Raw genomic sequence first — 15,659 nt, 5'->3', positions numbered from 1 at the left:
GAAAGTCTCTTTGTCTTTTAGCATTATTGATAACTTCAAGACAAAAAGGAATATTTTCATTAACATCCGTTAATGATAAACAACGCCTCCTTGGATCTTGTTCATAGAATTCAAGCTCTTCTGTCTAAAGAGAAATAGTTTTATTGAGGCTGCTAATTTCACTTCCCCAATCATTTCTTTTAGAAAAATAGATTTTCATGGGAAACTTGAAAAGAAACTGATAATTATCAGTAAGGTTGAGTGTCTTGCATAAGATCATCAGATTGATGGCCCTTAGCAGAACCATCCTCGGAGATTTTCTCCATAGAGTCATCGTCGGAATCATCCTCACAGAGAATTTTTTTTAAGATGTTTCTTAAGATCACTCTTATTATTAGAACTCTGAAGGAGTTCTTTGATAATATCTGCAACATCCCTATTTGGAATCTTTGGAGCTGATTTAATTGGTTCAAGATTAAACATTCCCTTTTTTTGGAGAACATTGAATCTTCGAAGAAGTTGAACTTGTCCCACCATTTGATGAGTACTCTTCTCTCTAGATAAGGGATATGACATTGGGTCACTTCAAATTTCTTAATCGGAATATTTCTAATGATAATATTCCATTTAAGAATCCAGGGAACTTGGCAATCAGAGAACCAATAGATAAACCACTGTCGAAGTCCCTAAATTGAAGGACTAACTGTGCTTCATTATCCTATTGTCGTAGCAGAAAGTGTCGGCAATTGAAACATAAAAATGAATATAATAATATCTCACATTGGTGTATACAAAGAGCTTAATCCACTATATAAGTCTCATGGGTCTCTCCTCTTATCACCAATTGGTTTTAGGATGGAACCCATGGATTTCTATCATGGTATCAGAGCGGGTCGTTGACTGTGGGTCATATTTAACTGACACAACAGTATATCTGAGCTGAAACCGAAAAAAATGACTGACCCAGCAATATAACTGGGCTGAAAATTTGGGCCAGTGGTCCAACCGGTCGAAAAAAAAATTGGGCCGATTGTCCAATCGATCATAAAAAAGTCCAACCCCTAACCCCTCATAAAAAAGTCCAACCCCAACCCCTCCAAGATTCACCTTGAAGGGTTTGAGGGAGGGTGTTGGCAATTGAAACATAAAAATGAATATAATAATATCTCACATCGTTGTACACAAAGAGCTTAATTCACTATATAAGTCTCATGGGCCTCTCCTCTTATCACCAATTGGCCGGGATGGAACCTGTAGATTTTTATACCATGCTTTGATATAATCAAAGTAATTGAACCATGGTCTATTATCATAGTGACAGAATCAAAATCCACCGATTTAGTGGTTTCCAGGATATGGAAATAAAACTGGTGAGACTTTGGATGCAGGAACGGATTTGCATGATCCTGCAAATAAAATGATGCTACCTCATTTGGTGCAAGGTTAGAATATTTTTTCTCAATAGGACATACCCATTCCGTTGACAGCGGAATATAAGGGTATAAAAATTCATTAGTCTGATTTGACTTAATGCCGATGTTATAAGCATCTTCTCTCAATTTGAGCTTTGATGGAGTATTTTCCGTAATCTCAGCTCTAAGCTGCTCAGGAGCTTTGGTGATTGCTGCCTTATAAGGTTGCAACTTGACTGATGATTCAGAAGACTGATTAGTCTTTTCTTTTCCCTTGTCGATCCTTTTCTCAGGCCGATTCATTTGAACCCTGCAAAAATTCACGAGTTAGAAAGTCAGGTAGGGAATTATTACTTCCCTTAATAAACTCTATATCAAAATCGAAAACAGATAAGATTCCTTGCCAACGGGCAAAGATCTGCTTAGAGGCTAAATTTTTAACATCTTTTTCAAGAATATCTTTAGCCGATTTACAATCTATCCTGATTAGGAATTTTTGATTTATTAGATCACTTTCAAATTTTTGAATACACAGAACCAAAGAAAGAATTTCTTTCTTGACTGTGGAGTAATTTTTTCTTGCTCCTTGCCAGACTCCAGAGGCAAAACGAACAAGAATCTCCTTTTGGTTAATCCTTTGTTTTAGGATTCCAACCGTAGCCAACATCTGATGCATCTGTTTCGACAATCTTAGGGGCATCAGGGTTAGCAATAGTAAGACTAGGAATTTCTTTAATTTTTGCTTTAATCTTTAAAACTGCCTCAGTATGGGCGCTACTCCATTCTGGGGGGTTCTTTAGCCTGTCAAATAAAGGTTTAGCGTCGAGAGGTAAATTCTTGTAAAAGTCTGCAACATAATTTAGACTTCCGAGAAATCGTTGAAGTTGATTCTTATCCCTTATTTCATTTGGGAATTTATCAGCATAACAAATAGATCTATCAATTGGAAAAATAGTTCCTTCCTTGATAGGATGGCCAAGAAATCTAATTTCAGTTTGAAATAATTTTATTTTCTCGGCAGAAACAACCAAACCGTTATAAACAGCAGCATTAATAAACGCTTTTAAATGTTTAAAATGTTGATCGATAGAATCAGAAAAGATTAGCACATCATCCATATAACATATACAAAATTGAGTATATGGTTATAAATTGTCATTCATAATGTGCCGAAATTCAGAAGGGGTATTTTTTAACCCAAAAGGTATCACATTCCATTCGTAATGTCCAAATGGGACTGTGAAAGCAGTTTTGTATCTGTCTTCTTCAGCAATTTGAATTTGCCAGAAGCCAGATTTCATGTCAAATTTTGACATAACTTTGGCTGAATATAGCCTATTAAGAAGATCTCTTTTATTTGGAATAGGATACCTAATCCATCTAAGAGCTTTATTTAAAGGTTTGTAATTAATAACAAGTCTAGGCACTCCTCTCTCGAGTTCTGTAGCATTCTCAACATAGAACGCTGACCAGAGGCGGACGCAGAAAAAAATATGATTGGGGCTGTGATTTCTAAATTTTGTTCTAAAGTTATATTTTTGGGGTTTTAGATCATTTATAAGGGCTTTTATATAATAATTTACATTAAATTTGAATAAATTTTAAAAATTTATAAAAGAAAATAGTTTAAAAAATATTTTTATTAAGGGCTTTAGCCCTACCCTATTTCTACATGGATCCGCCCATGCGCTGGACAACTCCATGGGCTATAAGATGGCCTAATTAATTTTTTGAGTAATAACTCATCGATTTCTTTTTTGCAAATTTCTAAGTGTCTTGGCCTCGTAGCGATAGGCCTAGCCTTAGTAGGAATTTGACTTTCTTTAAAGTCGGGTTCATAAGGGTATTCGGTCGGTTCGGTTCTAACCGAACCGAATACCCGGTTAACTGAAATCAAAAGGAACCGAAATTGAAGCACCGAACTGAAACCGAATTTGCCTCGATTCGGTTCGGTTCCTAACCGAACTAGGTCTGTTCGGTCCCGGTTAACTGAACCGGAACCGAAATTCAAAAAAAATGTGATTTAGAAATTAAACTTTAATTCTTCATTAATTGATCATTTGTTAATGGAATGGGTTGATAATAAAGATCAAGTCAATTTGATTTGTTTTTTCTTTTCCGAATTCTCCTATTTGAAGATTCCCCATTTTGAAGAAATTAATATGTTTAATAGTTTCGTGCCGTGTTCGTATAAAATTTGCAATGATTACGGCAATTATATAGGAAGGAGAACTTGACCTTAATTTAATTGGAGAATGAATAAACAATTAAATTGGTAAATATCAAACAATACAAAAGCTTTCAAATATCGATGTGTAGTATTAAAAGGGTGTAACAATCCATATATAGATGAACAAAGAAGTAATTAAAAGGGTGTAGCGGATATAGATGAACAAAGAAGTAATAGAAGGATGCTCCATATGAATCAAGGAAAAAAACCGAAGCAAAACTAACTTTCTTGCCATAGATAATTCTGGAAAAAACAGAATAAAAAACTAACAGTGAGGAAGAATGCAAACAATTAATTCTCGGCCCCTTTTCAATTCTTGCAAACAGAATAAAAAACTAACAGCAGATAATTCTGAGGAAGAATACAAACAATTAATAAGTCCCATAATCAATCCAAATCAAGTCCTACTATTCTCGGCCCCTTTTCTTTTCAATTACCAAACTTAGGATTCAATTTCATTCTACTCTATCCTCCAGAGACTTATTACGTGCCAAATCCCAACAAATAAAATAAAAAAATCAAGAGAATTGGGGTGAGATTCTTCAAACTAGGTGAATCAATTTCTTACCTTGGAATTTTGCTAGAACTGAATTTCGTGGATAGTGAAGGAGAAGGAATGAATGAGGGCACACCATGACGCTCTCGGCTCAATGGCGCGACTACGTTTAATCGGTTCCAATGGTTAATCGGTTATTACCCGTCGGTTATCGGTTCCGAACCGATAACTGATCAACACCTAAATCCGGAACCGACCCGATAACCGATATCGGCGGTTCTCAAAATTATTGTTTTTCGGTTCGGTCATCGGTTAACCGACTAACCGATGGCCGAATACCCGCGCTAGTTTTATCGTTGCTGTGTCGAAAGAGGACACAGTGATGTACCATGTTCCAGGCGATTGATTGATGTCCGGAGCGGTGAACCGACTAACCGACGGTGAATTTGAAGTTGTAAGCATTGACGCCATCGATCTGATCAGTCACACTGATTTTGCCTGTGGGCTGTGGTGGAACTCCTATCCCTCTGCGTGTAGGAGAACGGAACATCGCAGGTGTGCTATAACCAAAACTAATTCCATACTTCTGCAAAATTAACACTAATAACTTTATATACAATCATAATACTACTACTACTACTACTCTATTTTGCCTCTCAAATCCATACTCTTTTCTTTTGCGTATATTATCCCAATTATATTAAAAATATTCTTTGACATTATATTATTCTATATATCCCAATTAAGTTAATATATTTATTTTAAACATGGATATTTAAATATTATATTAAATTTAGACGATTGTTTTGAACACGGAATTAAGAAATTATATTAACGTTAAATAAAAATATATGAGAGAATGTAATAAGAGAAATAATTAAGATATATAAATGAAAATTAAGAGAAATTGTAATAAAGTAAAGTGATTAGATGTTTTGTTTTTTTTTCAAAGAAAATAACTTTTGAGACATCATAAAAGGAAACACGACTCAACTTAGATTGGATAGAAAAACTTAATTAGAGAATTAAAGGATGAAAAAAGGATTAAAAATATACTCTTTTTTAATAAAGTAGAGAGTTTTAAAATCAAATCCTATGATATATATATATATAGAGTTGTGATCAATGTAGAACCAATTTTAAAGACCGAACTAGAGACCAAATCTGGGCCATTAGATCTAGTTTTTTTGATGAGATGTGCTGCTGTGTAAATTTTTCGGTCTTCATTACAAGCCCATTTTACTTCATTGTATAGGTTTATTACTTCATTCAGTACGTAATACCTTGAAACTACAACATGTTTTTACTTTCTTCCAGTAGGTTTTGAAATGATTCAACATATGTTTCATTTGAATTCATTGACCTGCGTTTTTACTTTATTTACATTAAAAAATGCAATTTATTCAAGTGTGTTTATTACTTCATTCAGAAACGTTATTACTTCATTTGATAAGGTTTTTACTTCATTCCAGTAGGACTTCAAATGCTTCTACACATACTGCATTCCAATAATTTATCACATCATTCCATGTGTTTATTACACCATATCAGCGTTGTGGCGGTGGTGATAGATATTGTAGAGAGAAAGAACGGCACGCGGCGGCGAAACCGCATTTACGTACTGGAATGAAGTAATAATCCTACTGGAATGAAGTAAAAACCTACTGGAATGAAGTAAAAACTTCGTAACATGTTAGTATGACTTATTTACCTTCGGATGAATTAAAATAGGCTCGTGATGAAGGCGAAAATAATTGATAAATTTGTGTCTCTCATCCATAAAAAAGTAGATCTAAAAACCCTAATTTGGTATGGTTCGGTGGTTCGGTATTTAAGAGTGGATTTGTGAATAATGGGACTCTATATATATATATATGTATAAATTAATTCAGCATAACTATCTTAAATTCTATAAATCCTGTTTTTTGTTCCATCGGAGCTAGTATTTTCTCACATGATGAATCCAATTAGACTAATAATACTTCGATTTTTTTCATTTTAATCTTACTTCAACAATTTTAAACTACTAAAATTATTTTAAAATTTTATTATCTCTCATATTCTACTTTCTATTTCTCTCTCCTACTTTATTAATTCATGATCTGTACTAAAAAACATGTAATTTCGCAAATAAAGCAAGATATCAAAACCTGTAAATTCCATAATTCCAAGCAAACCACATCCGGTTATGAAATGTCCAAGTTCTTGCATAATTACCACAGTTGAAGCCCAGTCTAATTGCCACAGTGGAAGCCCATCTATCAGATAGCATTAATAGGCCCAATCATCTTAGTGGTTTTATTTAGGGATATTGGCGTCTAATATTATGAAACTTTCTAAAATTTTGTTTTTTTCACGAACTTTAAACTTGGCGTATAATATCATGTACTTGCATAGTTGTTGAATTTTTATCGCCGGTGACAAAATCCGACTACATTTCACTTACCTTCACAACATGTCGGATATGGTTATCACTGAAAAATGGTAGTGACGTGATTACAACATCCTTAGAATAGAGATATGATGCAAAACAAATTTATTATAGGGGCTTGGCCTTCCGCCTTTGTAAGAGAATTATTATATATGGAGTACTAGCTAATGGATAGTAGAAAATTCTTAAATTCACTACTTCACTAGCCTTATGCCATTAGGCCCAATACAATTTCGGCCCAGCTAAGCCCAGAAATTTTATTCTACCATTAAAATATAAAGGTGTTTGCATTTACTAATGTGGGAACCAAACTATACATCTTTCAGTGAAAAATGTAGTAACAATTAAAAGTGACCCAAAACCCAAATCAAAACCCAATCTGCAAATATGCAGCCAATTCTCACATAAGTTTGAGCACACCAACCCATCACCATACTCACAGTTCATCGTGTCGATGGTGATCGATCACGGGAGCTCCCATCCGGCTGTCCGATATGTACCGGACAACTAACGATGCGTGAAGAGCTGCGCCCACAGCAAGGCCGCCTTCGTTGATGGTGAAATGCGGGGAATGATGGAAGGTCGGCTGCTCCAGCGTCTCGTCTTTCATCCCAACGAAGAAGAAGTAGCCGGGGATGATCTCCTGATAGAACGAGAAGTCCTCCGATCCCATCAACGGCTGCATCTCTTTGACTCCGGCTGCGCCAAGCATTTCGCCTACAACTGTCGTAAAGAGTTCGTGCAGGCCGTTGTTGTTCACGGTCGGAGGGAAGAAGATCTTGTTTTCTGCTTCGAAGTTGACAGTTGCATTGCATCGTAGAACCGCAGCTTGCCCTAGGATAACCTGTGAAAAAATCAACGTTTAGCCGAACCTAATCATTCTTCGTGTTTGCATGCTAGCTCTAAACCTTCAAATACTCGATCCTATGTTTTCAAGGTGGCTGGCCGGTGAAATTCGGATCACCGCTTTTCTAGCTGGCCGGAATCGACAGCTCTACTCAGAAGACAAGAATCTCGAACAAAACAGAGAATCATTGAAGAAAAAGAAAGCATTGGTGGTAGATCTCCGAGTTTATAATGTGACCGATGAACAAGGGGAGTTTTCTTTTTAGTTCCAAATGTGGAGAAGTCTAAGCAAAACGCAACTAACTCAACATGTATAAATGAGTGTGGATCTTGAAGAAATGCGAAGGCATAGTTCGAGGTTCCCAGCATTGTTACCTGTTCTATTCGCTGCTTAAGATGCAGCAAGCTCTCGCTGGAAAAGGCACGGAAAGTGCCACCAATTGTAACAGAATCCGGGATGACATTAAACGCGTCGCCGCCTTGAAACTTACCGACCGTGACAACCTGATCAGTCAAAAGAGTGAATTAAACAAGTGATGTATGGTCTGTGTTTTTCATGATGAAAGAGATTTTTACCTGAGAGTCGAGAGGATCAGCCTCTCGAGAGACTAGATGCTGTAAGCTGATAATCACATTTGATGCAGCTAATATTGGGTCTATCGAGTGCTGAGGAATGGCTGCATGCCCGCCTCTCCCGCTTATTACAGCTTCAAAGAAGCCACTCCCTGCCAGGAGAGGACCGGGCCTAGTCGAGACTTCGCCTGGTGGCAGGAGAGTACTCGAATGGATGCCAAAGATGGCCTCGACATTCTCAAGTGCCCCGTCTTCTATCATCTTCTTTGCCCCTCCGCCTCCTTCCTCTGCAGGTTGGAAAACAAGCACAACTGTTCCCTGAAATATTAATTCAACGAACCTCAGTAACTAGGATTACCAATTCTGATTGTGGTATAGATTTTCTGATCTCCCAGCGCAATTAGGTCTATATGTACCAGAGCTGAGACACGACAAAGCTACAGCTAAAGGGATGAAGCTTCTAAAAAGATAAACATCCACAAAAGGGAGGGAGCTGTTCTACTTAGCTTCTCGTGATACTCGATTTGCCATTTTTATACTACCATTTCGATTCCAGTTTCAGAATTCTTCCAAGATCCAAAAGCTATCACGGCTTGCCTTTCTTCCTTTTTCTCACTGCCTGCTTATAGAAAGATCATTTTCTAACTAGCTTATTCTATCCTTCCAAAAGCTTCATTGATATAACGTACATGATTTATAAGACGGCCCAAATGAAACAAACATATTATGGCGAACAAAGACCAAGCCCAACAACAAAACGTTCCGAACAATAATAATGTCTACTAGGGATCAAGCCTCAACTAAAGCACCCTCACTAGCTCAAATCGACTCATTTTCCATGACCGGAACTATGATACTCCTACACGAGCATACTTATGCACGCATATCTCAGAAAAACAAGACATTTCGTGTATAAAACAAAATCAGGCACAGAACATAATCAATTATGATCTCATGAACCATTCAAGAACATCAAGTAGCGATGATCAAACGCGTGAAAATCATCGAGAAGAAGTATACCTTCAGGAGGTGGGTGTGCTGTTGAAGAATCTTAGCTGCACCAAGAAGCATAGCAACATGAGCATCATGCCCACAGGCATGCATCTTCCCATGGTTCTTACTCTTGTGATCCCATTCCACCATTTCCTGCCCATATCAAACCCATTCATATCCAGCACAACAAAGGGGGAAATCCAATCCAATCAAATCAAATCAAATCAAATCACCATTACCAATTCAATCAAAACAGCAAAAGCAACAAGAAAACAGGAACCCAATTCAAATCACTAAACAAACCGAATCTCAATATCAAACAGTCAAAATACCCAATCAATCACTTCAAGGCTCTCTCTTGGAATCACACACACAAACACAAAAACACACATACCTGTAAGGGAAGGGCATCCATATCTGCTCTAATTGCAACAAAGGGAGGTTCCCCTGTGCCAATATAACCAACCACACCAGTAATTGCAAAAGGGTACTTGTACGGAATCCCCATCTTATCCAACTCTCTTCTCACAAGTTTGCTCGTCTCAAATTCTTCATATCCCAGTTCAGGATTCTCGTGTATCTCTCTCCTAATCCCCACCATCCAATCAAAAACCTCATCTTTCTTGGCGAAGTTGAGGAAACTCTTGGGAATTTCAGAAGGACTCCAAAAAATTTCTGCAAAAATGGGTTTGCATAAAAACAAGTGGATGAAAAATAAGAACAACAGCTTTGAACAACTCATGAGTTCTTGAATCCTCTCTCCCACAATAGTTTTTTTCTTAATCTAAAATTGTTTGGGGCATCGGCCAAGTATTATTCAGGCCCCAAGAAAAAAGATCAGTTTTTGAGTTGAAAATTTGCGATGTGTATGATGTATCTGTCTCCAATTTCGTAGTTAATTTATAGTGTCCCATTAAATAATTTATCATTCTTTTACTATCCAAATGAGCTTAATCTTAGTTGAATAAATGGTGTGTTGTCCACTAAATTAATTAGAACTAGTAATTACAAGAAAATATTCCCCCATGCATTTTACACATGTAGCATAACACAATCGGTATTTATATTATAAATTTAATTCATAAGTCATCCAAGTGATCTAAAGTGTCATAGCGTCATAGGAAAGAAAATACCATAAATTTATAATATAAGTAAAGAAAAAAAATACTTACTCCTCTCCGTTCATAAAAAATAACCTCATTTATGGATAAAATAGATTTTAATGAGAAATTGGAAAATTAGAGAAATGTAAATAAAGTAGGAGAGTGAAAAAGAAAAAATAAAAGAGAGGAGAAATTATGAGAGAATGTTTTCATTTTTGAAATAAGACTAGTTTTTATGGACATCCAAAAATTGGCAAAATGAATTTATTTTTCATGGTGGAGTATTAGTTTAAGTTTGGAAGTAGAATTTATATTAAGTTAACAAGTGTGTGTATTTAATAGAAATTAAATTGAATTCAATTGGATTGGATGAAAATCAGTCTACGAATGTAGACATGTAGAAGAAGTATTACTATTGACTATTAGATGGCACATACATCAATCAATGATTAGAAATAGGAGTAGAATTACTAAAGAAAAGGTGGTGGCAATAATAAAAAGAGGACAATTAGTCCATAAAACCATAAACTTTGTCTAATTGTTGGTATTTTACATAAATTTTAAAATTAGTATACTATATAACATCACAAACTTTGCACTTTATTTAGTATTTCTCTAGGCATGTCTATTATTATATTTGACTAACTTACGAGGCTTTTTTATCATACTTGACACAATTAAATCAACGTGGTTTTCAACGCGTCTTTTTATCCTACATGTTATGAACTTATAAAGTGGTTTAAAATATCACAAATCGTATTACGATTGCCTACGTAAAATAAGATTTTGATGAAAATATATTATTTGAGTGAGCTTGGGAAATACTAAACAAAATGCAAAGTTTGTGATATTATAGACCAATTTCAAAGTTCATGGGAAATACCAAATTTTAGGCAAAGTTCATGGTTTTAGCGATTAATATCCCATAAAAAAAATACTACTATGTTGTATAATTTGCACAAAACGTTTATGATAATTCAGATGCAAGATTCTCCTAGTGAAACTAACCATATTTATGATAACTTAGATCAAAATGTAACACGTAATTTTACATAGTTCAATTTAATAAACACAACGCTTTCCAACAAGATAATTAATTATGTGCATTTTTTTGCCATGAACCCTAATACGTACAAAATAGAATTTTATGCACGTGCGTCAAAATCTCAAAATCGTGGAGTAATAATTTTTGGAATATAACAAAAGTAGGCGTAGATTTCTTAGAATTAGAAAGGCCTAACACTATACAACGTGTTGCACCATCACAAATTCCACTATTTACTTCACGTGTAGAAAATCATGTTTCTGATTGGAACATATCATAGCTCCCTTTCCGGCACATGATTAATATGAAAAAAATGCTTTTTTTTATTCGCAACGAGGATCAATACGTCATATGCCACGTAGACCAATACGTCATATAGTATTTGTGGACATTTTCCCATATATTAATGTTATAGTACTCCCTCCGTCCCACATAATTTGACCCAGTTTTCTATTTTGGACCGTCCCACATAATTTGACTCATTTCACTTTTACCATTTTTGGTAGTGGACCCCACATTTCACTAACTCATTCCTACTCACATTTAATTATAAAACTAATATATAACAGTGGGACCCACATTCCACTAATTTTTTCAACTCATTTTTCATTACAATTCTTAAAACCCGTGCCCGGTCAAAGTGTCCCAAATTATATGGGACGGAGGGAGTATCATTTAGTATCCAACATCTCAATAACAAAGTACTATCATTTAGTATCCAAAATTTCATGTTATAGTATCATTTAGTATCTCAAATCTCAATAACAAAGTATAGTACATTTACTACTTATCAGCAATAAACTAATGATGCAATAGAGACCAAAATCAAATATACTAATATGAACACCTTGATTACAAATTTAAGGGTTCAAAAGTAGCAGTGCCTCTCAAAATTTGTTGATAATGGAAAGCCTCTAACTCAAGTAGCATAAAACATTCACTCGCTTCGCGTACCAAGTCGTGTAGGGATTTGATTCGAGACGAGTATGATTGCTGTCTTACCAAGGCTTAAACCTTCTGTGTTGTATCTGGTTGAGCGTTTAATGTGCTAAAGAAGCAAAACCATTTCACGCCCATCGAATCATCTTTAAGATTCTATTTGTTCAGTTAAGTAGTGCTCGATCATGTCATCCTCATCAACTGCGCCAGCATAATAAAATGCGTGTCAAACTATTTGACGGAAAGATGGAAGAGGGATTGGGGGAGGGGGAGGATGACTCACCTTCGAAATCGTCATCATCAAAGTCAATATCTTCATCGATTTCTTCATCGTCTTCAGCAGCAGCTGCAGCACCTTTCTGGATACACCAAATTGATGCAAGGAAAACTTGTTACTATCTCAACCGAGGCATGTCCTAACAATAACGTGTTGTCCTAATAGTTGAACATGCCTAGAAGGAAAGGTCTATACTAACAGGTATAGATATATACGCATATTTTAACGACTACAATTTGCATGGTGCCATGATTATATAATAATATGTGCAGAATATCACAAGAATTAATGAACTGGAAGGAGGAAATACCGCGGAAGCCCTTCCACTTTCAAACCACTGCCTGCCTGAAAGTCTTTTCTCCTTTGGAGCAGAAAGTGCAGAATCTGGCATTAGCCTAAAATGGTAAAGAAAATTATTTACTAAGAAAATCATATCTAGCCAGCTTGCCGTAGAAGGCATAATGGGATTCAAATCCATAAACCAATCATCAGATCACCTAGACCACCCCTGGGGGTTCGTTCCCCACTTCCCCTAATTCACGTTTCCATGGGATTAAATCATTAAAACAGATGTAAGATTATGAAACTCAATTGGCTCTTTCAAGAGCTAATTCTGCTTCAATTTTCTCACGCCATGCCAAAAATGAGTCAACAGTAACAGGTTCTCCATGTGGTATAATAACCTGAAAAGCACCGGAACCTAAAATATTAAATAAAGCAAGGTAGAAAGCGAGATTGATTCCATAAAAAAATTCCCACGAGGCCTTTGTTTTTTGAAATTTCCACAAATTTTTTATCCCTATAATAAGAAATCCAACAGATCATACAACTTAAAAAGGTTTTTAAGTACATAGATCTTCAATGGTTTCTGCCAGCGACACAAGATTATGTCAATCCTTAAAACTGACACTATCATGCTCAAAGAACACAAGAATGAAAAGTCAGCTCGCATAAACTACAAAGGCATAACTTCAGCTTGTAGTTCCATTTTTGGTGGCAGATGTGAAAAATCATTAGGAAATATAGAAAGTGCGGAACCACCCTCTTAGCTGAAGGAATTTAGCATGATAGGAAGTATGAACATCCTTACATAAGATAGTGATGGCACAGGGAAAAGCTTAAAATCTTCATATAGTTTTTTAATGGAAGGATAGATCAGACACATTTAACTCAGGAAAAAAGAATACCTCGTCTTTTGCTGCCTCATCTTCCTCATCATCATCATCCCCAGCATCTTGGGCAAATCTTTCAGAGAGCCATTCCTGAGCTGATGTAACCAAAGTGTAAACCATTGCCATACCAAGATTTTCTGCTGCCTGTAAAATGAGCATTATAAGATACCTTGAGGTGTATAGACTTGTAGTCGTGCGGAAGACTACATATATAGAGATCAAGATAGCAGCTTTCATGAATCATGATTGAACAGAGAAGAAGCAATGCCACATTATATCCTCGCATTCACCCAGCACAAAGGGCTTTCTCCTTTATTTTCATGTAATCATTCTGGTCAAGTTCTTGCATATTACTCTTAAACTCAACCAGTCACTCATAGCTGATGGAATGAAGCCATCATATGTAATATTATGTGAGAAAAAGAAACTATAAAGAGTCATTCAATGAAGTTACATGCAGTTTTATGTCTCACCTCCTGTTCAAGCTTTTCCTTGAGAGCTCTAAGATCTGATGTGTGGATTCCTTTCAAACTGTAAGAATATGCACTCTTCAGCTATAGAAAATTTCATCAGAAATTTGTTGGAACTTTTGGCAAAGTATTTTCATGTTGTAGGTGTAGAATTAATTCCTACCAAATTCTGAAATATGATTCAACATTTACTGCTAAACTAGTGAATAAACACAGACATAAAAATCCACAAAATAAGATATAAGTGACCTTTTAAGATTGAGAAGCGGAGGTTCATCAGGATAGTTTTCTGTGTGTGAGAAAATCAAGGCCAACCGTACTGCCAAAAACAGATTTATGCCAAGAGCTATTAGTCACTGAAGAAAAAGCCATCATCAGGTATGACTTATGAACACTAGCAGATAATCTTCAAATAAGAACAAGGGTGGCAAGGAAGTTGTAGAACCTGACGGGATATTTGAATCATCCACCTCATCATCCTGTTGAAGTAAAGTAGCAATAAGACCAAAGAAGTGAGCTATATAACTTAAAGCCTAAAGGTTGACTCGTAAGTCGTAATGTTTATTATGCTCCAGTACATCGAAGATATGTTTACCTGGGGACAGATGGTTATCTCAAAACAACGATTTGAAGTATTCAGACCACTTTCGCTTGAATGAATTTCTAGTAGAAGCAATCCACTAGACCGATTAAGTTATAGGGTTTAGGCGCATAACAAAAGGGAAAAGAAAAGGAATAGCAAAACAGAGACCTTTGAACTCATCCATAAGAATTGCTTCCAAGGCTTCGATCTCCTTGTCCTGCTCCTGCTTGTAGTCTTTAAAAATCATTGTTGCAAATCCAAATGAAAATAAACCGGAGAGTTAGATATTTTGCAAGGGAAACCAGCTCATACACATTACACAATCAAAACTAAAGACGTCCAATCCAGACCATTGCAAATCCAAACTCCTAAACCTTTCTAACATTGCAATTATAGAGTATACTTTTTTTTTATTTATTCCAACACAAGTAATATAACAGAGTAATAAACTCAGCCACCAAATTCAGCTCATATGATCTAAAATTGGGAGGTGTCATCACAGTCTACTAAACCAATTCATATGATCAGTTTTTCACATTTTCCAATTTGAAATTTTCTCCCCTATCTAGAGCTTCGCCAAAACCCACTCGATAGCATTTTTATAACATTTGTACCAGCTAACCACGCCTCAGATATTCGAATTCCGAAGAAAGAGAAAATATTCAAAATCAAACCTCATTAAACCCAGCAAATCAAGACAAATTTTGACCCACTGAGAGAGAGAGAGAGAGAGACCGCTCCTCAACATTGAATGCATAGAACTATTAGCTCAAAGCCATTCCAAAATCTAATTGTACAAGGAAAGTTGAAACCTTGGAAATACTACTCAGTGCAAAAACCAGTCTGAACCCTAAAATCAATCTTCGTTATCAACAAAAAATCCGATTCAACTTTCACGAAGAATACCTGTCATTGCTTCGTTGATGAATTCTCCTCTCCTCCTTCGATTGCAGAAAGAAGTAATGAATACAGTACACTTTAGAAAGATTGGAAAAACCTAATCAGAACAGTGGAGGCCGTGGGACCCACAGACATTGTCTTTCTAATCTGCTGTGCTCAGCTGCACAGAGCCTCATACAAAAGGCCTTAATCAAATTCACCTGAAATCAA

General features: G+C 36.0%; 2 protein-coding genes across 2 annotated transcripts; both read right to left on the bottom strand.

The window, feature by feature from the left end:
* Positions 1-6,816: 6,816 nt before the first annotated feature.
* LOC121769912 (IAA-amino acid hydrolase ILR1-like 4) lies at positions 6,817-9,851 on the bottom strand. The gene is made up of 5 exons (XM_042166694.1): positions 9,355-9,851; positions 8,988-9,113; positions 7,971-8,285; positions 7,770-7,898; positions 6,817-7,392 (listed from the first exon to the last, which is right to left on the bottom strand). The coding sequence occupies exons 1-5, from the start codon at positions 9,700-9,702 to the stop codon at positions 6,985-6,987; spliced, it is 1,326 nt and encodes a 441-aa protein (XP_042022628.1). The 5' UTR covers positions 9,703-9,851; the 3' UTR covers positions 6,817-6,984.
* A 1,945-nt stretch (positions 9,852-11,796) lies between these two features.
* On the bottom strand, positions 11,797-15,583 carry LOC121771107 (RWD domain-containing protein 1-like). Its single transcript, XM_042167899.1, has 11 exons — positions 15,456-15,583; positions 14,718-14,783; positions 14,562-14,629; positions 14,412-14,445; positions 14,216-14,285; positions 13,970-14,027; positions 13,512-13,640; positions 12,916-13,007; positions 12,635-12,719; positions 12,331-12,406; positions 11,797-12,248 (listed from the first exon to the last, which is right to left on the bottom strand). Exons 1-11 carry the CDS (start codon positions 15,460-15,462, stop codon positions 12,196-12,198), a joined length of 738 nt encoding a protein of 245 aa, XP_042023833.1. The 5' UTR covers positions 15,463-15,583; the 3' UTR covers positions 11,797-12,195.
* Positions 15,584-15,659: the final 76 nt, after the last annotated feature.

This window comes from Salvia splendens, chromosome 16, assembly GCF_004379255.2.
Source record: "Salvia splendens isolate huo1 chromosome 16, SspV2, whole genome shotgun sequence".
In the NCBI taxonomy this organism is placed as follows: domain Eukaryota; kingdom Viridiplantae; phylum Streptophyta; class Magnoliopsida; order Lamiales; family Lamiaceae; genus Salvia; species Salvia splendens.
This window is presented reverse-complemented; position numbering and strand designations above follow the sequence as displayed.